Source organism: Garra rufa, chromosome 19, assembly GCF_049309525.1.
Source record: "Garra rufa chromosome 19, GarRuf1.0, whole genome shotgun sequence".
In the NCBI taxonomy this organism is placed as follows: domain Eukaryota; kingdom Metazoa; phylum Chordata; class Actinopteri; order Cypriniformes; family Cyprinidae; genus Garra; species Garra rufa.
In genome coordinates this window covers 42,750,579-42,777,120 of record NC_133379.1, presented here as the reverse complement: position 1 = coordinate 42,777,120, position 26,542 = coordinate 42,750,579, and the positions used below count along the sequence as shown (strand labels likewise).

General features: G+C 37.4%; 1 protein-coding gene across 1 annotated transcript; it reads right to left on the bottom strand.

Moving 5' to 3' along the window:
- Positions 1–774: 774 nt before the first annotated feature.
- Positions 775–21,533, bottom strand: crb2a (crumbs cell polarity complex component 2a). Its single transcript, XM_073825106.1, has 13 exons — positions 21,251–21,533; positions 7,156–7,815; positions 6,669–6,864; positions 6,229–6,368; positions 5,979–6,149; positions 5,661–5,774; positions 4,609–5,586; positions 3,807–4,369; positions 3,547–3,712; positions 2,559–3,429; positions 1,348–1,464; positions 1,115–1,241; positions 775–1,010 (listed from the first exon to the last, which is right to left on the bottom strand). Exons 1-13 carry the CDS (start codon positions 21,318–21,320, stop codon positions 789–791), a joined length of 4,395 nt encoding a protein of 1,464 aa, XP_073681207.1. The 5' UTR covers positions 21,321–21,533; the 3' UTR covers positions 775–788.
- Positions 21,534–26,542: the final 5,009 nt, after the last annotated feature.

The following is a 26,542-nucleotide window of genomic DNA, read 5'->3' as shown; positions in this document are numbered from 1 at the left end:
TGGTTGTTTATACATGGTGTAACAACGATCAAATTTTTATTTAATTTTTTTTGTAATTTCTTATAACTTGTAATTGTGCGTTCAATAAAGATATGAGTAGCTTTTAGTGTTTGGAAACACATTATTAGGGTAATTCTGACACAATGTGAAAGCAACAATGATTTATGCAAAACAGCAATGCCCAGTTTTTCTTTTTCTAAGAAAATGCATTACTTTAAAAAGGTTAAAAGGCTTCGCACTCATGTAAATGCTAATATATTGCTATTTGTTCACAGTGGCGTGAATATGAAGCCATATTCCTCAGAGTTGATAATCTTATCCAGTGTAGCCTACAGCAGGAATAGTAGCTTGTTAACAGTCTTGCTACAGACATTATACCTTGTACATTCAAATGCTGTGAAAAAATATTTTCAAAATGTTGTTTGCTCCTTCATTAACACTATTTTAGTGCTCGTCTTTGAGAGAGATGCAGTGGGGAGAATGTAAACTCTTACTTCCGTCTCTTTGCAGTATTTGCCAAAGCTGTTCAGGCATACAAAGCCGTGAGGTAAAGAATCACCAAGTTCAAGTTCAGCTAGGTTGCTGGGTAAATTCCAGAGTTTTAGGTCTCCACAAAAGATCAACCGTATTTATTGTTTGCCAGTTTTGCTTTTCCTCTTTTCCTTGTTTATGTTCCTCTTCAGGTGGCTCTATAATATTACACGGTCTTGGAAAGGTCCAGTGTAGTTTCACAGAGTCACACAGATAATATTAGAGCCCCTTTATCAACATCAAATTGTTCAGTGTGTTTAAATTAGACGTTCTTCAGGTGGTACTTTCAGCATGCTATCCATCTCTAGGCGTGCACCAGCAATCTCCTGATGGCTTGGGGAGTAAGTTCCTTCCGACTGCCGCTTCCTGCGTGCTGTCAGCAACATAAAAATGAGTCCAATGGCCACCAAGAGGATACAGCCACATACCAATGGAACTGCTATTACCAACCATGGTATATGTTCTTGCTGAGCTTGTTTCTGCAGAGAGAAATTCAAATCGTTATTGTTGGTAGGTGACACTCAAATCTACTGAACTAGTTTGCATTCTCATTTCCACCTCTAAATTGCATGCTTTTTCTTACATTTGTTTCACAGAACTGGCCACTGTATCCTGCTGGGCACAAGCACTGAAACCGGTTCAGCCGATCCAGACACGATCCACCGTTTAGACATGGGCTGGATGCGCACTCATCGATTTCTCTCTCACATCTGTGGGGAAGAAATATGTATGCAAACACATGCACTTAGTCATCTATATCAATATTTGTTTATTCAATTTATTTCTACTGGACAGTGATGTAAGTGTTCATTTTACCTGTCTCCTGTGAATCCTGCAGGGCAGGTGCAATTTGCCCCCCACTGAGTGTCATGACAAACGCCATCATTTTTGCATTCAAAATCCAGTTCACATTTAAGAGGAGGGTAGTTATACCTGATGAACAAGAACACAAACAAAGAAATGGATAAACCCCCAAAACTTCAGTCTCAGTGGTTCATTCAAACTAGGGTAACAAGAAATGACTGAAATGTGAAAATACAGGTGCAGTCAAAAGTTTACATAAACCTTGCAAAATGTTAATTATATTATAATGGAGTCTCTTGTTTGCCCTGAAAAGCTAAGCTGACACTTCAGGTCCCACAAATTCTTTGTTTGTTTGTTTGTTTGTTTTTATTAGCATTTTTGTGTTTTTGAACCATTTCCAACAATGACTGTATGATTTAAAATCCTTTCACACTGAGGACAACTAAGGGATTATGAGGGATATGCAACTATTACAGAAGTTTCAAATGCTCACTAATGCTTAGTATACTTAGTATTAGTATTACTAAGTATCTTCTGTTGCTTCTAAAGAGCAGTAAGAATGAAAATAAATATATTTAGGCAAAATAAGAAAAATGTACACCCCTGGCTCTTAATGTATTGTGTTTCCTTCTGGAGCATTAGTGAGTGTTTGAACCTTCTGTAATTGTTGCATATGAGTTCATCAGTTGTCCTCAGTGTAAAAAGATGGATTTCAAAATCATACAGTCATTGGAAAGGGTTCAAATACACAAAAATGTTGCAAAACCAAAGAATTTGTGGCACCTGAAGGATTTTTCTGAAGCATAGTGGGCAGTTTAACTGTTCAGGACAAACGAACTCATCACTAAACCAAAAAAAACTAAAAAAAAAAAAACTGCTCGTGGACTATATGTAAACACCATTTATGTGAAATATTTTAATCAGGTCAGTACTAAATAAAAACATGCATTTTGTATGATTCCTCATATTTTGATAAAAAATTTTTTTTTACATTTGGCAGATTCTGCAAGGTGTATGTAAACTTTTGACTTCAACTGTAAGTGTGAGATTTGGAAAAAGTAATTGTAATTGATTTGATATTTTTCCATTAGCTTTTATCAGGATTTACAATTGCAACCAGGTTTGCTCTCTGAAGGCCACATATAACTCCTATTTTCTGTTCCACAGAGTGGAAGTCACAAGTCAAGTCTAGGCATCAGTGTGTGTGATCTGTAGAAACTCACTGACAACGTGTTCCGCTGTACTTGGGTGGACAGACACAGGTAAAGTCGTTAACTCCATCCACACAGGTTCCCCCATTCTTGCACTTCAATCCTTTGCAGTCATCTATGTTTTCTCCACATGTAGGTCCAGCATATCCTGGGTGACACAAGCAGTCAAACCCATTATGCTTGTCTTTGCACTTGCCATGAAGACAGGGTCCTGACATACACTCGTCTGTTTCTTTCTCGCAGGTGAATCCTTCCCAGCCAGGTGGACACTGGCAGCTAAATGTGTTGAAGAGATCTACACATGTACCACCACGCCTGCAGGGACGAGACCGGCACACCGGAGCCCCAAAGCAGCCTATGCGTACACGCTCATCTTGTCGTCGCCAAAACCGCGATGCTTGAGGTGTTTTGGTGTTGTCTATAAATGGAAGGTACACCTCACCCACTCTGACAGCACCTAGACATCCTGTGTAAGTCTCTGCCAGTGCAACTTCACTTGACAAGTCTTTAAGAAAACGTAAACCACCAGCAAGTTTAGGTGCACTGCTACCGTCAATGGTCCCATCCACCGAAATGAACCACTGCGATGCATCAAGCTCTGGGTGGACCATGGCAACTTGTAGGCGATGCCAGTTTCCATCTCCAATGTGTCTCTGTCCAGAGAATATCACTGGTTCCACACTGTTCTCGGTATGAAGCTCCACATGAATGGCTGAATCCACTAGACCAATCAGTAGAAACTCTGCCCCTCTCCATGCACGAAGTAACACAGCATTTTCCTGCCTTGTACGGAGTTCCATGGTAACATTGCTCACTGGGTCAACTAGAGATCCATTAGCACTGTAGTGTAAGGGTGTGTTGTCAAAGGTGGCATTAGCAATGCCTGGAAAAACAAAAAAAGTCTTATTACAATATATATTTATTATTAGACTATATTATTTTGCTAATAGAATCTTTAGGAATCTGTTAAATATCAACTAGATGTTTAAGGTACACATACACTCAAAACCGTCCAACAGATCCACGCAACGTCCACCATTTACGCATGGGTCGCTGACACACCAAACCGGGGATTCACATGTCTTTCCGGTGAAATTCCGTGGACAGGAACAAGTAAAGTCATTCCACGTGACTGTGCACTCTCCACCATTTAAGCAAGGCTCCACCTGCAAACCAACAACACAGCATCAGCTCTTTCCAACTGTAATTATCAATTTAAACAGATCTAATGGAATATAAGCTACATGTGTGTCTACAAACCTTGCATGTGTCATCACTTATGCATCCAGGAAGCACATTTTCTCCATCCCTGGAGATAAATAGAGTCTTGCTGACTTCCATATCCAGATGCACATCATCTAGTCTCAGGTCCTGCAGGCAGCCCTTAAAATGACCCCCCCAATCTGCTGCACCCTCTCCGCCTGGAACCCCGCCAACATACACCAGGTCACCCTCCAGAACATCCAAGTCAGGCAGAGAGCCAAGCCCATAGCGCAATCCACCATGGCTAAAGAACACCTGACCCTCCTGTATGTCCATCTGAATCAGTTGTTTCTCTCCATTACAGACGAACACTGGTGATGATAAAATGGGTGACCCATCAGAGGTCACACATATTCGTCCCATTTCCAGGTACATGGTAAAATAAGGATCATCTTCCTCTGTCCCCTGAAGCTCTGCCCTACGTAGCTGAAATAATAATCCACTTGATTTAAGAGATCGTAGAAAGAATGACACACTAAAGTTCCTGCCAAAATCAGACTGCAGTTCAAATGCAAGAAAGCTTGTAGAGTCCTCGTGACCGAATGTCCAAAAGGAGAAATCTGTGGAAGAGAGAGAAATGGAGAATTAAGTCAAGCATGATAAGGATCTATTTATTATTATATAAGTTTCCCTACACCACAACTTCAGTCCTGGAGGGCCACTGTTCTCCAGAGTTTTTGTCCAATGTTAATCTTGACTAGTTTGTTCAGGCATGTTTGAGAAGGGTTAGACCTAAACCTAGCAGAACACTTGCCCTCCAGCACCAAAGTTTAATATTTAAGTGTATGAGTCTGCACACCTTGGCTGCAGTTATCTCCATAGTGAGGTCTATAACAGTCACAGCGGTAGTCCGTCCAGAGGTCAACACAGTGCCCTTGTTGAGAGCAGGGATTTGGGTCCACCCCGCACCATTCCGTCTTCATACAGCCCACCTCTACGCTCGCCTCTTCATCTCCTAGATCCTGCGGCAGGACAGGATGGCCATCCACCAGTAGGTCCTCCATACAACCCAAAAAGCCATGGCCACTCAAGGTTAGCTCCATGTACTCTTCTGGTACTCCACCCACATATAACTTTCTGAGGCTATCATGGTGCAAAAAACTTTCTTGACTATCCGGTAGCTTGCGTTCAACTCTGCATGCTTGATTGTCACAGCCTGAACCATTAACTTCCAGCACAAGTATGATATCCTGATCCCGTCCTTCAATGTTTACCACTGCCTCATGCCAATCTCCATCACTTACAAGCCCAGGTACTTGTGCCTCCAGTGCCCCACCCTCTTTTGATATTGCCTTGGCACGCAGCTCACCCCCAACAATCTCCAGAGAGAAGAAGAACTCAGCATTGCCACGAAAGAACAGCAGCATATCAGGCAGTGTGGTGCGGAAGCGTAGGCGGACCCCTAGGGGGTGTTTATGTTCTTCTACATCTCTCCTTCTGCGCTCGAGTGGTGGAACTTCAATAAGAAAGTACTTTGATGAGGAGAAGGAGAATGTGGTTGGTGTTAAACATTTGTCATCATAGAATCCAGGTGGACAAAGACAAGTATGTCTATGTGTTTCTCCATCCAACCATGGCAAGCAGGTGGCGCCATTTTGGCATGCATGGTCAATGCATCCAAGCAGCTGCACAGTGCATTGAGGTCCTCCCCATGGCAAGAGACCTTCCTCAGCTTCTGCACAGTGGCACTTATATTCAGCCACTCCATCTTCACATATACCTCCATTCAGGCAGGGGGCGCTCTCACATTCATCTATGTTAAGCTCACACTCTCTACCTGAGAAAGACATAACAAAGTTAACAATACAAACAAATACACATGCAAATTCTTTCTTATATGCAAACACCAACCTGAAAATCCCTCCGGGCATTCACATTTGTATCCGTTTACCAGATCCTCACAGCTTCCTCCATTGTGACATGGCTCAGATACACACTCGTCTATGTTCACTGAACAGTTCTCTCCTGGGAAAAACAAAAACAAAACAAATAAACATCATGGCAATGCTTGTTTTAAGTAAAACATTGCATTAATATTTGAGCAACATTGACCACTTATTGGGTCACAAAATAGTTAGGTTCAGCACTGCTGTTGGTTGTATGTGTTCTGTTCTATTGATTCACTGTACTGTTATACATTTACATCTGTGTTTTTTATGTTGCCAGTACCTGTGTATCCTGGTTTGCACTGACAGACGTAACCCGCAGCTGTGTTGTAGGGGAACTCCAATTCTGCTTCCCAGTGTTTTGGTTTTGAATTCTCAAAACATTCACCATCGTTCTCACAGGGAGCATCAGCACATTCATCTATATCCACCTCACAGTTATCTCCTTCAAAGCCTATACACAAACCAACATCTTTCAAGATTGATGCAGGGATTAAAGACTTGAGTGCAATATTTGGATAAAGGAAAGCTACCTGGCCAACAGGTACAGTTGTAGTGATTAATGCCCTCTAGACAAGTTGCTCCATGTTGGCAAGGATGTGATGCACACTCCAGAATATCCTCCTCACAGTGGTCTCCCATAAACCCAGTACCCTCACATTCACACTCATAACTGCACAAACACACCAAATTAGACAGTCAGTACACACATAGTCTTATACATTTATGCCCCTGGGGTTTGAGGGGGTTTTGGGGCCCCGGAGATTTTGACATGCCCTGAGATTTGTGCTTTTTCAGTATCTTAAAAACATCAAGAATCAACAAACAAGTATCAACTAGGTCTGCTTTGCAGATTTTTCTAGCCAATATCCAACCACTTAGACAGGAAGAAACTGTCTGTCTAACATCTGATTAGTGTTGGATATGCCATCTGCATTACTCGGGCATTACCATAATTCCTAAGTTCCCTTACCTATTGATGAGGTCGTGGCATAATCCTCCATTCTGGCATGGATCACTCTCACATTCATCAATATTGATTTCACAATCTGAACCTTCAAATCCCTGCACACAGTCACAGGTGTATAGCCCCAGAAGGTCATGACAGGTGCCCCCATTTAGGCAAGGATTTGACTCACATTCATCGATCTCCATCTCACAGTTTACTCCTACAGAGAGTTAGGACACAATACATGTCAACAATGATATGCTGATTGTTGTCAGTGTGAATATCCATATAGACCAGGAGTACCCAGTCCTGCTTCTGGGGCCATAATATTGCATAATTTGGGTCCAACATTTGAACCAGCTAATCAAGGTGTTTAAGATTACCAGAAACTTCCGGGGAGGTATGTTGTAGTGCAGAACTTTGGCCTCTCAGGAGCAAGATTGAGCACACCTGCATTAGACTTTAAAAATACAATTTTAAAATGAAGAAACGTAGTTTCAAACAAGATTACCTGTATATCCCAGAAGGCATTCACACAGGTACTGGTCTTTTCCATTAATACACGTTCCATTGTTCCAACAAGGCCTTGATGCACACTCGTTTATGTCAATCTCACAGTTGTGTCCTTGGTATCCAGGTACACAGAAGCAGTAATACTTGTTGGTCCCATCCACACAGATTGCACCGTTCTGACAAGGATGTGAATCACATTCATCCACATTCTCTTCACAGGTCTCGCCACGAAAACCTTCTAAACAGGTGCATTCAAATCCATCCACTATCCGTCTACAAGTGCCATTGTTGAGGCAGGGCTCATCAATACAGTCTGGAATGTGATGACTGCAGTCCTCTCCCCCTAAACCAGGTGGGCACAGGCATTTGTAGCCATTCAGCTCATCTACACACTCAGAGAGGGCACCTACACATGGCCCACTTTCACACTCATTGATGTCCTCTGGGCAGGTACGCTTATCCGTGCCAAGTTCAGGCACACATCCTTCACATTCAGCAAAGATGCAAGCATTGTACAGTTCATCACAGTCCCTCCCTGTGTACCGCACTCCTTCCCGCGAACACAAGCACACATAGTCGTCCATTGTATCCACACACGTTGCCCCATTTTGACAGGGTGAAGATGCACACATGTCAGATGACCCAGAACAAAATATACCTGGAGAAAGAAAGACAGGATTTAATATTGTACCTCTTGCAGAGTTTAACTCCAGCCCTAATCAAACACACATGAACAAGCTAATCAATGTCTTCAAGATCAGTAGAAAACCACAGGCAGGTGTATTTGATTAGGGCTGGAGCTAAACTCTGCAGGACAGTGGCCCTCCTGGACAAAGGTTACCCAGCCCTGCCTGCTCTTAGTGATGCATTTCTCCAATGGGGAAACCCAGGAGTGCCCAATCCTGTTATCCTAACTAATTCAGGTCCAATGCTGCGCCTTAACCTGTCTTGAGTTCTCAAGTGTTTCTTAAGATCTTAATCAGCTGGTTCAGGTGTAGAGTTGAACTTTGCAAGAAGGTAGATCTCTGGGAACAGGATTATGGCACCCCTGGGTTAACCCAGTGTGAATTCCAAGTAAAAGTCATGTCATTTTTTTAATCTCACTATTCGTAGTGCTTGCTCAAGTGTTTTACCATTGATCGTACTTGGGTTTAGTGATCTGAACAAGCCCTTAAATCAGGGGTTTTCAACTCTGGCCATGATATATCTATTTTCCTGCAGAGATCAGCTCCAACCCTAATCAAACTAGTGGTGGGCCGTTATCGGCGTTAACATGCTGCGTTAACGTGAGACTCTTATCAGGCGATAAAAAAAAAATATCGCCGTTAATCTATTCTCAAAGTTGGTCTAAACTACGTAAGATATGATGACTTTCACTTTGATATTTTAGCGTGGATGACATATACCTAGTCGAATTGCACTGTAGGGGGCGAGAACGAGTCTTCAATTTCTGTGAAATTACCACATCAAATGAGACGTGCAACATGGATGCAGCTATGAAGCCGCTTCAGGGCAGGTGCGTTGCTAGACCCTTTTTACTGGGGCACGTGCCCCAGTGAAAATCTGCTGTGCCCCAGTAAAATCTCAAGTTTGAGTTATAATTTACTTTGATAATCCCGAAATAAAGACATTAAACTATATGCAACAACTGAATTGACGCTTCTAAAAGCAACGCAGTTTAATGGAAGACTATGCACGCAGAAATCCATGCTCGTGCGCGTCTGTGTATTTAACGGCAACGCGCACGTCGTGCAGCCTTTTGCGCAGAAGTACTTGGTTACACAAGTTTGTATAGGTAATTATGTTGTAAATGCAATTGTCAAGCAGTTTGTGATGCATTTTGGAAACAGGAGATGAGCGCCTGATCTAATGCACCACCTGGCCCGTTCTCGAAGACTTACTTTTAGTCATTATTTGGGTAGCACACATATTCTGAAAATGCCTTCATCAGAATTCAAATTAGCCATTTTAATCTAGATTAATCTAGATTAATTCCAAGATTTAATCTAGATTAATCTAGATAAAAAAAAAATTTAATCTATGCCCACCCCTAAATCAAACACACCTGAACAAGTTAAACAAGGCCTTTGGTATCACTAGAAAGTTCTAGTCAGTTGAGTTTCATCAAGGTTGGAGCTAAACTCTGCAGGAAAATGGATCTCACAAACCAGAGGTGAGAGCCCCTGCCCTAAACCCAAGTATTAAACATCCCACACATTTGTCCTACAGACAAGAGATAGCTACTGTACCTAAAATAGGTACAAATAGGTACTACTTCTTTAAGCAGACATATGATAGTTGCCCACTTGCCTTGACAATAAAACAGACAATCTAAAACACATCTAGCGTCATAGAGACTCGGAGGTGGGCTCCTTTGAATGGACAGGTAAGCAACTATCTAGCAAGCGCTTTGCAAAATGCTTAAAACAACCCAGCAACCACATTGCATCACTCTAAGAGTGATGGTGAGTTCCACACACTACTTATTATCTTGATAATAATTTAAATAATAAGATTCTGTAGTAATATATTACTATGATAGCAAAATGGACAACAAGCATATACCATTCAAGACACAGGTAAGACTGACATCAGTTAATAACAGGCTGTTGATCCCAAAATCTTAATCCTGGGTAAGACTGACTGAGCCTGAGGAATAAAGAGCGAGAATCTCTTCAAAGTCAGCATTACAAATACCAAGCCCATCTGTGAGGCTGACCATTTGCGAGATTCAGCATTTTTTACATTCAGAAGTCTTTAAGACCTTAAACTAAAAAATCTAATTTGAGAGATCCCCTGGACCCTTGTCTGTTTGTGAGTATTGCAAATCACATATTTTGTTTCTGCAAATGAGTGTGCATTTTTGAGAGCAGAGAATGGTACGGAGAATTCAAGGGGATTTTCTCCTACAAATCAGCCAATTGCATGAGAGCTCTTTGAGTCATTCCAAATTCCTGTTATCTGCATGACCTCGACCCTCAACCCCCACCGCGTGTCCAACTTGGATCCATTAATGCGGCCCACCCATCCTTAACCCTTGTGGGGCCCCTCGCCCCCCTAAACTGCACTCCCCCACCTTCTCTAAACCACTTTGCTGCCCCGGCCCCCTCAATGTCGCTTTGATCAGACCTTCATCCCAAATATTCATTCAGGCGGAAGATATTAATGAATGGGCAAAAGGAATGAGGTGCTGTGTGTGTATCTATCCGTGTGGGCATGAAATGTGTCAGCTTTTGCTATATTTGTGAGAAACAAATATCCCCACAAGGGTAAAACTTGATTCTTAGGCCTTTGTTACATGAAGGTCACATTAAAACTGGACATGTTTCACCATGCTATTAATATTAATTATATTTTTCACCCTTGTCCCAGACTTGACAAAAGCCCAAATATCAAAAGCCAGAAAAGTTCTTTTCAAGGTTTAAATTAGATTTCTAATTCCATATTTTCAGCTTCAGACTTTTGGACCCAATGTACAGTTGTTGTTTCTGTTCTAAATGTAACACTTTCATGCTTATTAAAGTTTACACACACCTTGCAGAATCTGCAAAATGGTAATTATTTCACCAAAATAAGAGGGATCATACAAAATGCATGTTATTTTTTATTTTTTATTTAGTACTGACCCAAATAAGACATTTCACATAAAAAATGACTCCTTTCAAAAGTTTACAAACACTTGATTCTTAATACTGTGTTGTTACCTGAATGATCCACAGCTGTTCATGAGTCCCTTGTTTGTCCTGAACAGTTAAACTGCCTGCTTTTCTTCAGAAACCCTTCAGGCCCCACAAATTCTTTGGTTTTTCAGCATTCTTGTGTATTTTAACCCTTTCCAACAATGACTGTATGATTTTGAGATCTATCTTTTCACACTGAGGACAAATGAGGGACTCGTATGCAACTATTACAGAAGGTTCAAACACTCACCGATGCTCCAGAAGGAAAAAAAAGCATTAAGAGCCAAGGGTGTAAACTTTTGAACAGAATGAAGATGTGTACATTTTTCTTATTAATACATTTTTTTTTTTTTTTTCATTTAGTACTGCCCTTCAGAAGCTACAGAAGATACTTACATGTTTCCCAGAAGACAAAATAAGGTAAATTTACCCTGATCTTCAAATTCAAAAGTTTTCACCCCCAGCTTAATGCATTGTGTTTCATTCTGGAGCATCAGTGAGCATTTGAACCTTCTGTAATAGTTGCATACGAGTCCCTCAGTTGTCTTAAGTGTAAAAAGATGGATCTCAAAATCATAGTGATTATTGGAAAGGGTTCAAATACAAAAAAATGCTAAAAAAAAAAAAAACAACAGAATTTGTGGAATCTGAAGGACTTTTCTGAAGAACAGCAGGCAGTTTAACTGTTCAGGACAAACAAGGGACTCCTTCAGGTAACAACACAGTATTAAGAATCAAGTGTATGTAAGCTTTTGAGCAGGGTCATTTTTATAAATCCAACTATTTTTTTGTGTGAAATAATTTATTCAGGTCAGTACTAAATAAAAATAGCACACATTTTGTATGATCCCACTCATTTTGGTTAAATTAACATTAAGCAGATTCTGCAAGGTGTGTATTTCAACTGTATTTGCCCAGACACTTTAATCAGCATGGAAGTGTTACTTTTAGAACAGAAACATCTTATCGCTCTCAGAACACACAGGCTGTTCTTACACAACACAACTGAGAGCTTACACACAGTTCTTGGTGTGAAAGCACTCACATTGATCTCAGAATGAACATGTGGCTTGCACAATGATCTTAAAGCAAACAAAACAAACATGCAGAGAAGAGGAAGTTAAGAGTAATCGCTTCTTCTTTTCCAAGTGCACATTTTCTTCTCTTATTCTTGCTGGAAAATGAGAGCAATACCAGAATTATTTTTAATATACTTCGATTTTAGGCTAGTATGTGTCTGTAAACGGTGTAGGATGCAGATATGTCTGACACCCACGCAAGCATTAATTCCCCACCCCCGGTTCGGGAAAACGAGCTCTACTCAGACTGACCCAGCAAGTGTCCACAGAGTGGGTCTCAGTTTCCATAGTTACTTCTAAACTAATTTGACCCTGAGACGAAGAGATGCTGACCTCTATGACCCCAGATCCACCTCCTTTCTTTCCTCCTTTCCAATTATTTTCTGTCTTTCTCACCATCTTGGATCTCTTTAACACTCATGTCATTTCCTGTCAGTAGGCTGTAGTAAAGTAAGTAAAGAAGATTTCCCAGCTCACGCTGTCATAGAATGGTCACTGAGCCAGATGACGCATAATAATGTCAATCAGTCTATTGACGGCACACAAACATGAAGTGACTTCGCTAGTTTACTTTTTAACTTTATCTCTGTCAAATTCTCTCCTTCCTGTAACTGAAGGACACTGATTATCTGCTTTCTGCTCTGCCCTCTGTCCTCTGTTAACCTGTATATTGTGCGGCCTGTTCACAGAAAATTAAAGTGGATTACGCTGTCTGTACCTCATTTAGCTTATGTAGTCTTACACAAACACGTGCTCTTAAACACTCACTCACTCAAACTTAAATTCAGAGTATTTCTGGACACTTTGGATATCATCAGGCTGAATGTTTTACTCTTTCTGTCTATTTAAAGTCCCTTAGACGTGTGTAGGCCAGTGTCTTCACGTACTGAGCTGACTGTAATCCTCTCAGAGTGCTGTGTGTAAAACAGGACAGCTTTAAGGTTAGTCTACACTACTAAGCCAGCTTTTGTTACCTTAGAGTACAGTTCTCTGCCACTTCGTCTGCTTTGTCTTTTAAAGAGATTACAGAGAGTGATTGTTTTTCATTAGCATGACCAAATGTCAGATATAAAAACACTATATCACACATACATGTTGAGGTCAAAAGTTTACATACACCTTGCAGAACCTGCAAAATGTTAATTATAAGAATAATCATACAAATGCATGTTATTTATTATTTAGTACTGACCTGAATAAGATATTTGACATAAAAGACATTAGTCCACAAGATAAAATAATAGTTGAATTTATAAAAATGACCCTGTTCAAAAGTTTACATACACTTGATTCTTAATACTGTGTTGTTACCTGAATGATCCTCTGCTGTTTTTTTTTTTTTTTTTTTTTTGTTTAGTGATAGTTGTTTATGAGTCCTTTGTTTGTCCCAAACAGTTAAACTGCCTGCTGTTTTTCAGAAAAGTCCTTCAGGTCCCACAGATTCTTTAGTTTTTTGCATTTTTGTGTATTTGAACCCTTTCCAACAATGACTGTATGATTTTGAGATCCATTTTTTTACACTGAGGACAACTGAGGGAATCATATGTAGCTATTACAGAAGGTTCAAACACTCACTGATGCTTCAGAAGGAAACACAATGCATTAAGACCTGGGGGTGTAAACAGGATGGGGGTTTGCACAGAATGAAGATGTGTACATTTTTCTTATTTTGCCCAAATATCATTTTTTTTTTCATTTTGTACTGCCCTTCAGAAGCTACAGAAGATGCTCTAAATGCATTGTGTTTCCTTCTGGAGCGTCATTGCGCATTTGAACCTTCTGTAATAGTTGCATATGAGTCCCTCAGTTGTCCTCAGTGTGAAAAGATGGATCTTAAAATCATACAGTCATTGCTGGAAAGGGTTCAAATACACAGAAATGCTGAAAAACCAAAGAATTAGTGAGACCTGAAGTTTTTTTTTTTTCTGAAAAACAGCAGGCAGTTTAACTGTTCAGGACAAACAAGGGACTCATGAACAACTATCATTAAAAAACCCAAAACAAAACATTTGTGGATCATTCAGGTAACAATGCAGTATTAAGAATCTTCAATTAAGTGTATGTAAACTTTTGAACTGGGTCACAATTTATCAACGATGATTTTCTCTCGTGGGCTATATGTAAACGTCTTTTATGTGAGATATCTTATTCAGGTCAATACTAAATAAAAAATAACATTTATCTTTGGTAAAATAATTAACATTTTGCAGATTCTGCAAGGTGTATGTAAACTTTTGACTGTATACAGTATATATATATTTTTTTACTTTAATTCAGCAAGGATGCATTCAATTTATCAAAGGTGACAGTAAAGACATTTAGAATGTTACAAAAGATTTATATTTCAACTTCCTATTCATCGAAGAATCCTGAAATGATAAAAATAATAATATAAAATCTTTGGATCACAGGAAAAATGACATTTCAAAATATATTAAAATACAAATCAGCTATTTAAATTTCTAATAAAATTACTGTATTTTTAGTCAATTAAATGTGGCCTTTATGAGCATAAGAAAACAACCCCCAGTAATTAAGAATATATTTTATAGGCTATATAATATCCACTACAGTGCATTGCTTCTACTGCTAACAAAGGCAGCTTGTCACCTTTTGATCTGGTTGTATCCCATTCTTACACTTAATTGTACTTAAATTCTTAACTGTGATCTTGCTGGAATGTGAACAGCAACCAAATGTGACACTTTTCAGCTCCAGGTGGAGACAGGCTGTAGTGGATCTGATTATCCAACCTTTAACACTGAGGTTACACAGAGTCTCTGGCATCCTTTGGCTGACAGAGACATTCTCCTGACATCTGTCTTAAGCGCTACAGTACGTCTTACTCTGTGTGTGTGTGTGTCAGTGTTTAAGGTTATCTGTGTGAGACCACTGGAAGAATGTAAGCCATGCAGGTTCTGTTCTAAGAGCTAGAACACTGATACTGGCTGTCAATCAAGCGAAACTCCTCCCCTTTTGTTTACATCACTGTCAATCATCCCGGTTTGGGTCCTATATCCTGCTGTGAGGGGGTGTGACAGGTTAGTTTTACAATTTAAAGGGGTTACAGATTGTTTTAGAAGGGTCAGGTGGGGAAATGCATCTCTGTATGTGTGTTTTCAAGCTTTTTAAGTAAAAAATGAAGCAACAATAACATCCCCTTACTCTGTGGTGGAAATGAGCTTTCGTAATTTCAAGTAACAACATTTCTTTGGTTGTATTTGTAGTTTTAGTTTTAGTAAATCAACAATAACAACCTTGTAACTCACTGTTGAGTTAAGAGTCCTACTGTCCCTACAATGGCTGTGAAATTTGTCACAGGTTTAATGGTCCAGTCAGATCTGTAAGATAACGCTTACTTAATATGCATCTGTCTAGAGATATGGCTGGGAACGGATGGGTTACAGAGAGAATGGGAGTGAGAGGGGCAGCTGGGACGTGTGTGTGATGTGTGACAGGACTCTGTGATAACCTGCGATCTGTTTATTTTCACAGACGCAGGAGAGCTGCTTCAAGTGTTTGTCTGTTTGTATGCATGCTTAATTCTTCCATGTGAACCTAAAATTAAGAGTTCTGAGATTAAGATTTGAACGTTTCAGACTAAATATAAGTGATGTTTTGACTAACAGTGAATATAAGAGTATTATAAGAGAGTTGGTAGCACCAACAAGAACTCAGACTTGGCAAATCTTTGTCATTAGCTTGTCAGACACTAATTAGCTTTAAAACTAAACCTAAGACACAAAGTTTTAACCTTTAAGACTTTATAGGTGATGCTTTTGAGTGTTACGCCACATGAGCATCAACACAAGGATTTTAGCCTTAGTTCCGGCTGAAGGACATGAGCTTTATTTTTCGAAATGCATTTAAAAGAGTTGTTTTATCAAACAAATTTGTGGCATGGTATCTGTTAGCGGTTGTTGTAACATGTTAGGTAAGTAAAGTAAACTGGGTAAACTGTTTATTGAGCTAAACTGTGGTCTAAATTGTCATTACAGGTGGATAAGCTTGGTTGCGTCACATGATGTAATTCATGTGAGTGGGATTTTTCCATCTAAACTGGTATCCAAGACATTGACATTCAAAGATTGGATAAAATTAACAATGGCAAGGTTAGTAAGTGATTATACACTTTTGTTTCTGAGTCTGAATTATTTTCTGTGGTAATAAGTGTGGATTGTCACACACACTGCAAAAAATGCCTTTCTTACTTAGATTTTTTTTGTCTTGTTTCCAACCAAAATATCTAAAAAAAAATATTTAATCAAGAAGGATTTTCTAGACAAGTAAAAATTATTGTCTTGTTTTAAAAAAAAAAACAAGTCAAAGTTAAGTGTGTTTTTGTCTGTTGTCTGTTGTCTGTTTGTTTTCAGAAAAAAAAGTCACAATTAAGTGAGTTTTTGCTTAGAACATGCAAAATAATCTGCCAATGGGTTAAGCAAAAAAAACAGACAACAATATTATTTTTCTTACTCCACTGTTTCAAGCAAAAACACACTTAACTTTGACTTGTTTTTTTTTTTTTTTTAAACAAGACAATAATTTTTACTTGTCTAGAAAATCCTTCTTGATTTAAGAATTTTTTGATATTTTAGCTGGAAGTAATATATATTTTTTTTTTGCAGTGTAGATGTAGATCATTTTTATTATCTACTTATTATAATACTCAAAACATCAATTTAACTAAATATATGCGATATTTTTAAGCATTAATTCACACACAAGCATTATTTGTTAATGTTAGCCTAAGCCTGCTTATAGCATTATTATAATTTACTTATTGTATATACATATTTTTCTTTTACCTAAAATGTTAATTTAACCCTCTAAATATGGTGTTATTTGACATTAATGTTAGCATCAATGCCCACTTATACTATTATCAATTATTATTAAATTATTAAACTATTATATTGTACTTTATTACCCAAAACATTAATTTAACTCTGAGTTATTTGTGAACGTCGATCCATACAAAGACATTTGTTAATGTTAGCATCAGCGCAAATTCCTCTAGCTTTTATAAGCCCACTTACACTATTATTAATTAATTATTAATATTATAATTTAATCATTAAGGTATTATATTATACTCTATTACCCAAAACGTTAATTTAACCCTTTAATAATTTGTGAGTATCGATCCACACAAAGACATTGTTTTAATGTTAGCATCAAGGCCCACTTATACTATTATTAATGAATTATTATTATTTCATTTGTTATACTATTACATTATATGCTATTACCCAAAACATTAATTTAAACCCTTTAATAATTTTTATTTGTGAGCATCGATCCACAAAGACGTTATGTGTTAATTTTAGCATCAACACAAACTCCTCTAGCTAGTAATATCCCACTTATACTATTATTAATTACTTATTAATATTATGACTTAATCATTATGGTATTATATTATACACTATTACCCAAAACATTAATTTAACCCTTTAATTGGTGTTATTTGTGAGCATCAATCCACACAAAGACGTTGTTTATTAATGTTAGGATCAACACAAAGTCCTCTAGCTAGTGTAAGCCCACTTACATTATTAATTAATATTTAATTTAATTATTATATTACCCCAAATATTAATTTAACCCTCTAAATATAGTGACGTTTGAGAATTGATACACACAGAGACGGTATTTGTCGATCTTAGCTTCAATGCAAACACCTCTAGCCTAGTATAAGCCCACTTATACTATTATTAATTACTTATTAATATTATGACTTAATCATTATGGTATTATATTATACACTATTACCCAAAACATTAATTTAACCCTTTAATTAGTGTTATTTGTGAGCATCAATCCACACAAAGACGTTGTTTATTAATGTTAGGATCAACACAAAGTCCTCTAGCTAGTGTAAGCCCACTTACATTATTAATTAATATTTAATTTAATTATTATATTACCCAAAATATTAATTTAACCCTCTAAATATAGTGACGTTTGAGCATTGATACACACAGAGACGGTATTTGTCGATCTTAGCTTCAATGCAAACACCTCTAGCCTAGTATAAGCCCACTTATACTATTATTAATTACTTATTAATATTATGACTTAATCATTATGGCTTTATATTATACTCTATTACCCAAAACGTTAATTTAACCCTTTAATTATAGTTTTATTTGCGAGCATCGATTCACACCAAGATGTTATTTGTTAATGTTAGCATCAACGCAAACTCCTCTAGCTATAAGCCCACTTATACTATTATTAATTAATTTCAAATATACTCATTTATTTATTATATTATACTATATTACCCAAAACATTAATTTAACCCTCTAAATATAGTGACGTTTACGCATTGATACACACAGAGACATATGTCGATGTTAGCTTCAATGCAAACACCTCTAGCCCAGTATAAGCCCACTTATACTATTATTAATTACTTATTAACATAATAATTTAATTATTTTAATAGTATATATACTCTACCAAAAACACTCATTTAACTCTTTAATTATGGTGTTATTTGTGAGCATCAATCTACACAGATGTTATTTGTTAATGTTAGCATCACTATTTGTTAACGTAAGCCCACTTATACTATTATGACTAATAACTTATTTGCTTATTTTAATATTATATATAAAATACTCTATTACCCAAAGCATTAATTTAACCCTTTAAATAGGGTGCTATTTCTGAGCATTCCCTTATGAATATTAACAATGGTTTTTGTAGTAAAACTTGTTAGACAAATGGTAATCAATGCGTCAAAAACATAGTAACTAAACCACGGTTCATTTTCATAAGGGTTCATCCACAAAGAAGTTATTTGTTAATGTTTAACATCAACACAAACTCCTCTAGCCATTATAGGCTCACTGTTATTAGCAGAATCTTGACTGTGAGAGTGCGATGGACTGTGTCGTGTGAATTTATTCTTCCCTCTTGTTGGGATTAGGGTTGGGGGCAGGGTCCATTGTAGACGTTTTCATTGAAAAAGTCATGTGAATTCCAGGATCCCCCTCGTTTCCCCAAGCGCCTGATGTCACATTTGCATGCGTGATTTGACATGAACTATCAGCTCAGTGAGAACATCAGACCGGTTTCACCCACTGTTCCTCTCGTTGAATTTCCCCATTGACTCCCATTAGTGGGATGTCAATGCGAATACACTACAGGTGCAGTGTTTGTAAATGCCATACCACACTTGAGACCCTTGACAGCAAGACATGTAAGTTTTACAAAGCAGAAAGTGATAATGCATGGACCAGCCTTCCATTTTAACCAACAAACTTGTTAATATTGCTCTCAAAATTGATTTGAACTGGAAAAGTCAAGTTTGCACTTACATTATCACAACACAAATCCTTCTATCAATACTTCAGACTCTCTACTGAAATATTCCATGGATATGATCACCATAGAGTTAAATGCTCAGAGACAGCTTGGCCGTGCACTCAGATGAAAGAGCGTTAAGCCTACGGGACGCAAAAGCAAACAGAGCTCGTTAAAAGTGCTTAACGCAGATTCCACCCCGCACACAACGTCCAAATGACTCAGCCCTGGTGTCATGGCAACGGGTCACAATGGAACCCACCCCCCAAAGTTTTTCTGTGTTAGACAGCGTCCTGAGAGTGGGGCAGAATCGGACTGGATGGATGGCAGGAGGGAAAATAGATGAGTAACCTCCCCCATACTCCCGTCTGTACCATGCACCGCTTATATCCACTCCAGACAGGAGGAGGGACGCAAGTAACACTCCAGTGCACATCTTTGGGAGTGCCAGATAAACAGAAAATGACCATAACACTATGCTAAAAAGAGTGCAAGGAATTTGTCTCAGCATAAAACAGAAAAAGATGCACTCTTAAAAATTAAGGTTGTTTATTGGCATCTTTGGTTCCAGGACGAAACTTCTAGAGAACATTTTGATTCCACAAAATTTTCTAGACAAGAGTTTTTAGGGTATTCAGATATTCTTAACATTATAAAAATGTGGTTCTTCTGAAACTGTTCAATGAAAGGATCGTTGAGGAACCAAAAATGGTTCTTCTATGGAATCGTTGTGAAAACTTTCTTTTGGAACCTTTATATTAAAGAGTGTAGAACTAGTTTGGTTTCTCGAACATCTTTCTCTGAAGAGTTCCAAAAAAGAACCATTTGTAAATTCTAAGTGTTAAGGTCATTGCACACTGGGTCTGAGTTTTCGTATTCGTTTTTAATTTTTGTCATCCTTTCCTATCAAAATGCTTGCTACGGATGCGAAAATGCTGAAAATCAAATCCGATCCAAAAATTTTAATGACGGACAAAAGTTTCGGAGGCAGTGTGTAAACATGATCTACAAAACGTGAGGTCGTATTTAATTTTTAATGTGCAAAAAATTTGGATGAAAATTTCGGACTCGGTGTGCAATGACCGTAAAGAACATTTTATCAAACTAAAGAATTTTTTTTCACTATAAAGAACTTTTTGTAGAAAGGAAAGATTCCATGGATCTTCATCTAGATTCTTTCAAATCTAATTTTTTATTTTTTACATTTTTTATGAATAAGTCAAGCCATGACACTATAGTGTGTGGGTGGTTGTCAGGCCATTGCTATGTGGTTGCTAGAGAGTTCTGAATGGTTGCTAGGTGGCTGCTTACTGGTACAAGTCAAAAGGAGTCCATCACTCCTTCTATATGTGACCCTGGACCACAAAACCAGTCATAAGGGTCAATTTTTTGAAATTGAGATTCTTTGTACATCTTTGTTAGGATAGGACAAGATACACATATTTGAAAATCTGGAATCTGAGAGTGAAAAAAGATCTAAATATTGACAAAATCGCCTTTAAAGTTGTCTAAATGAGAAACGCACATTCTTAGAAACGCACATTACTAATCAAAAATTAAGTTGTGATATATTTATGGTAGGAAATTTACATATTATAAAATATCTTTATGGAACATAATCTTTACTTAATATCCTAATGAGTTTTGGCATAAAATAAAAATCAATAATTTTGATCCATACAAGATTTGTTGGATATATATTTACATATATTTTTTGTTTTTATACTATGGATAAAAGTACAGGCATTTGCTTACATCTACCTTTTAATAAACAGTAAAATTTGCCCCAAAAAAAGTCAATAGAGCCACACACCACATGCAACCTGTTGCTCTTGAATCTAGCAGAGACATATATGATAAAACTTGGGCTTTTTCAGTATAAAACACATTTTAAATGACTAAATCTATCTGTTCGCAAAATTTTTTAATGATCAGTGTCCCTTACACGGAGACATTTACCACGTAAGAAGTTCTTTTATTTAATGATTTTTGTGGGTCTTGTGAAAGAGAGAAAACTCACCCCATTTGAACATCATCATGGTCAGTAAAACTGTCCCGGGGCATTTCAGATGCACTTTCCTGATCTCCATGGTGATGTGAGACAATCCAAACAAACCAAACTAGATGTCCTTTAAGCTTTAAGTCTCTTGGAGTCCTTCATAGTGGAGCAACCTTTAAATTAAATCTTCAGGAGGAACGTCAAACATTGGAGATTCTGCATGATCTTGAAGCTGAAAGTCTGCTCGGTTGAAATTCTCTCCTTGGTCTCTTAATTCCTATAAGCGTCAGGTTGTGTAGTTCAAATAAAGTTCCTCTGTCCAGCATCGGAGCGGTCAGGCTGAGAGCAGTGGCTCATTGTACATGCAGTAATGAGACTAACTCTATCACCCAATCCCACTGCAGCTTACCACACTAATCACTCTGAGAGGGGAGGGGCCGGAAAACCAGAAGTGGACTTCAGCACCAGGACTCAGGATGTGTGTGTGTGTGTGTGTGTGTGTGTGTGTGTGTACCTGGTATTCATCACGTTGTGGGGACCAAATGTCCCCACAAGGATAGGAATACCAGTAGATTTTGACCTTGTGGGGACATTTCTCAGGTCCCCATGAGGAAACAGGCTTATAAATCATGGACAATGAGTTATTTTGAGGAAGTAAAAGTATGCACAATCTCCTGTGAGGGCTAGGTTTAGGTGTAGGGTAGGTGTAGGGCGATAGAAAGTACGGTTTGTACAGTATAAAAACCATTACGCCTATGGAATGTCCCCATAAAACATGTAAACCCAACATGTGTGTGTGTGTGTGTGTGTGTGTGTGTGTGTGTGTGTGTGTGTGTGTGAGTTGACGTAGCTACACTTTAGGGAACCAAACTGTCCCAAGAACAGAACTAAAATGTCCTCAAGGTATGTTCTTAAGAGTAAAAATATTCATTTTAAAAAGGATTCAAAGTTAAAAATGTTAAAACTTTAATGGTTTAGAAATATGGTAAAATGATGTACATTTTTTTATGAGGGTAGATATAGGGTTAGCATATAATTTATGTGATGAAACTTAAAACCAACAAAATATAACCACTTCATTTTTTTTTCTTTGTGGTTACAATGCTACCAGTCAAAAGTTTTTGAACAGTAAGATTTTTAATGTTTTTTTTTAACTGCTGTTCAAGAAACATTTATTATTATTATTATTATTACTATTATCAATACTTAAAACAGTAAAAACTGATAATAGAAATAGAATAGAAATCAGAAAATTAGAATGATTTCTAAAGAATCATGTGACTGGAGTAATGATGCTAAAAATTCAACTTTAAAATCACAGAATAAATTACATTTTAAAATATATTCAAATATTATACAGTTGTTTTAAATAGTAAAAATATTTCAGAATTTCACAGTTTTTGCTGTACTTTGGATCAAATAAATGCAGGCGGCTTTGTGAGCAGAAGAGACTTCTTTAAAAACCTTTAAAAAATCTTACTGTTTGAAAACTGGTAGTGGTAGTGACTGGTAATTTTTCCTGTTTACATTCAATTTTATTATACACTATAAAAATTACTTTTCAAAGTTGTAAACAAAGATTATTGGAGAGTTAAAAAAAAAACTACCATTTAAGCTTTTTACTACAAAATTTTGCATTTAATTCAGTTTTATTTGGAAAGTTTTGTTAAAAAAAAAAAAAAAAAAAAAAAAGTAATTGTGAAATTTCCAATTGAATTGTGCTAACAAATGTAGGATTTGTATTTCTAAAATTGTACTGAAACCTACAAAAAACATAATTATATCTAAAATGTTTCAAACCGACAGTTCCACATTGTTTGCTATTCCTAAATTATATTCAAATTACAAAATGATTATATTTAAACCCTACAATTTCACATTGTTTTCTTTTTATTATCATAATGAATCATTTTATGCACAACAGCTTTTGTTTATGTTTTTAAATATATTTTAGGATTTGTCTGGATGCAAATTATCAGGTGGACATTAGACAGTGAAGGGTCAGTTTAGGTTTTGTGATAGAAAAGCATACAGTACTACACTAACCACTGTAATACAATGTTAGTAATTCAGGCTTTGTTTTGTTAGAAAACACTAAGCCCAGTTGGATATTTTCTTTCACAAATCAGGGCAATCAAAACTCATTTCCTAAGTGGTTCCCTGCTGATTTTTTCCAACAGTGTATAATGAGTGGCTGAGATCTTTTATCCTGCTGAGTTCAGCAATCACACACTCCATTGGCATTAGTCATTCAAGGCTGCATTTCTTTATACTTACTAAACCAACAACGACCTGTTTTTGATAAACTATGCTAAGTTGTTGACCCGACACCAACCTCTGAATCATGCTGTATATTCTAAAAATATTCCTTCTCCTTATTGTTTAAAAAACTTGACTTAAACACAATTAATGAAAACACACCCACACAGAGAAAGCACAAAGATTAGCATGTTGTTTGGGTTCGTTTTCTGTTGTTACTCCTGCTGTGTTACTGCCAGTCACTGAGATGTAAGATGTTATTGGTCTGTGCTGTGAGAATTTTTTTTCATGTTTTGAAACCAACTCACTACGCTTTTTATGTTAAGTATTAGTTTTTGAAAAATTCAATGCCATTTAAAATAAAGCACTCTATCAAATATATAAATACAATGCACAGTAATTTTCGCATCTTATTCAAAAAATAAAACCATAATATAATGCCTATAATGTAAATATGACAACTATGCCACTTTTTATAATCAATGTTTTCGTGCAATGTGATATAAAAGATCAAATATATAAGTGTGTCTGCACAAGTTCTTGTAAGCTTCATCCCACTTTAAAAAACAAGATTTACTGATAATAAAAAACACTCCTATTTCACACATCTCTGACTCATTACACATTTTGCTTATCAGAATTTTTTTTTTTCACACTGTTTTGTTCTCTGAACCAAGAATAGCATGCGGTGTCCTATCTGTAATTGTTTGTGCACATTTTGCCAGATGCTGACTGCTTTCGAGCTCGTGACAGTGTGTCACTTCTGGCCTTGAGATACAGACAGAGATTTCTCGCACTCATCCACGTACACTGAGCATATCTTAAAGCTGTCTTTTACAAAGCCTAAATGCAGGGCTTTCAGTCTCTTATTAAAATATATAGTAGAAAAAAAATGAAAGACTTACGTTATTTAAAAATCCACATTGTTTTATACATGTTCTACATACGGGGACACCATAAAACACAGCTCGGAAAATAAATCATGCCACGTTATGCGGCTTTTGGTTGTAATTTTCAGTCAAAAGGCAACAAGGAAAGCGATGCAACTCTTCACTGCTTTTTGGCTGCAATTGAAAGATGCCTGTGGACGAATAAAACTTCCTAAAGACCAGCGTCGTTGTTCTCTCCACTTCAGCCCTGATACCTTTGAGGCTTTTAGACCACAGCTACTGAAAGAGCTTACAAACAGCAGAAACAAGAAACGCCAGATGCCATCCTGCCAGGACGTAAACATATTGATGCTTGTCATGACACCACAGCCACTGAAGGAGTTTCTCACTGCGGATTTCACTTATTTATTTTATTGCCGAACATGATTGTATGGAATTTCTTGGTGAGCTTAAACACAGACAATTGTACATACATATATACACACACACAAATTATTCCAACCATTATAAGGAGTGAAATACTGATGCATGAGTGCCAGAAGGGTCTAAACCATGGAGCATCCTGCAATAGGTACTGTTCAAAAAGTGTGCAGACTTTTCTTAAAAAAAAAAAAAAATGTCTGGCCGGATGTGCGGAATCCTTAAGAATTGTTAAGCCTTTTTTCTGCAAACATAAATCAGAAATTTCATCAATGGTGGGTAGAACACAACCTATAATTTTTGAGGAAGTCCGCACTATATTGCGAATCTGACTTTTTCAATTTCAAATTGTGGGTACAACTCCATTCAGCCAATGTAGATACCTCCTTTCTATAATTGGTTTCGTCATTACCTGTTATCAAACCAATTATACTTTCATCGTCTGCAATCTTGAAGATTTTTACTAATTCACTGTGTGAAACACAATCATTAGGCGTACTTAGAATATAACAATGCTGACAATACACAGTCGTGTGGAGCACCAACAATTATTGTTCTAGGGCTCGAAATCATGTTTCCTTTGAGTACCTGTGATCTATTCAGCAAAAAATCCAAAATCCACAAAGCGATGGAATGATGAACCCCTCATTGCTCTAGTTTAACACAGTTTCACAGTAACAATTGTATTAAATCAGTGTTGTTTTCATCAACGATGACGATGACGAAATCATTTCGTTGACGCCACTTTTTTTCATGACGATAACGAGACGATTACGAGATAAAAATGGCTCGTTGATGACTAAAACATGACGAGACGTGTGTGAGTTTTCGTTGACGAGACGAGAATAGACGAAAATGTTAGTGGGTGGTCCGTCAGACGTTTAAAATGCATGACATTTCTGCTTATTGTGCATGCCAATCAAAACCTATCTGCCGCTATGGCAAGCCGTTTTAGCATTAAATACTCTTTGCCATACTAGTATGGCAAGCCGTTTTAGCATTCCATCCTTGTTTGTCTTTTATGTTTTAAAACAATCCTTCATTATTGTAATTATTGGTGAAAATAGTCGATCCGGAAGCTCACATTGTGTTGAACTATAGATCTGCTATTTTCAGAACTTACAAGTGACACTACCCAACAGCAAAATACTTACTGACCTACATTAATTTGTTAAAAGACTACTTTTTCCCCTTTTTTGACTAAAACTAGACTAAAACCTTTTTGACTTTTCGTTGACTAAAATTGGACTAAAACTATCACATATAGAAGTGACTAAAATTTGACTAAAACTAATAAGCATTTTAGTCCAAAAGACTAAGACTCAGACTAAATCTAAGATGGTTGTCAAAAACAACACTGTATTAAATGCAGAATTATAATCCACAAACACAACCAACATACTGACCTATTAGTCATACAGTATAAGCAAACTGGTAAGAATCCAGACAAAGAGTTGAGATTATATTCTTTATTTAGCCTGGCTAACGCCAGACCACGTTATGACTTCGTCATGATTCGTGGTCTGGGAACCACATGTTCATTTTCTCGTATTTGAGGCGTGGTTTACGAATGCCCAGAGCCGTTTATCGGGCGCTACGAATGTCTATCAAATGCGCCTGTGCGTAGCTCATAGCCAATCGTTTCAATCATACCGGATGACGTATACAGAGCGATGGTTTAACGCCCAAAAATTGCTCTTTTTTCAAAATAAACTTGCGTTCCAAACTACTTAGAACACTAAGG

Bases quoted from the DNA above. Each gene is read 5' to 3' on its own strand.
- crb2a (XM_073825106.1), bottom strand. From the start codon at position 21,320: ATGGAGATCAGGAAAGTGCATCTGAAATGCCCCGGGACAGTTTTACTG. The intron at 6,150-6,228 runs GTAGCTTTCCTT...GTTTGTGTATAG, and splicing joins CAACTGTACCTGTTGGCCAG to GCTTTGAAGGAGATAACTGT. The intron at 3,713-3,806 runs GTTTGTAGACAC...GTTGGTTTGCAG, and splicing joins TAAGTGATGACACATGCAAG to GTGGAGCCTTGCTTAAATGG.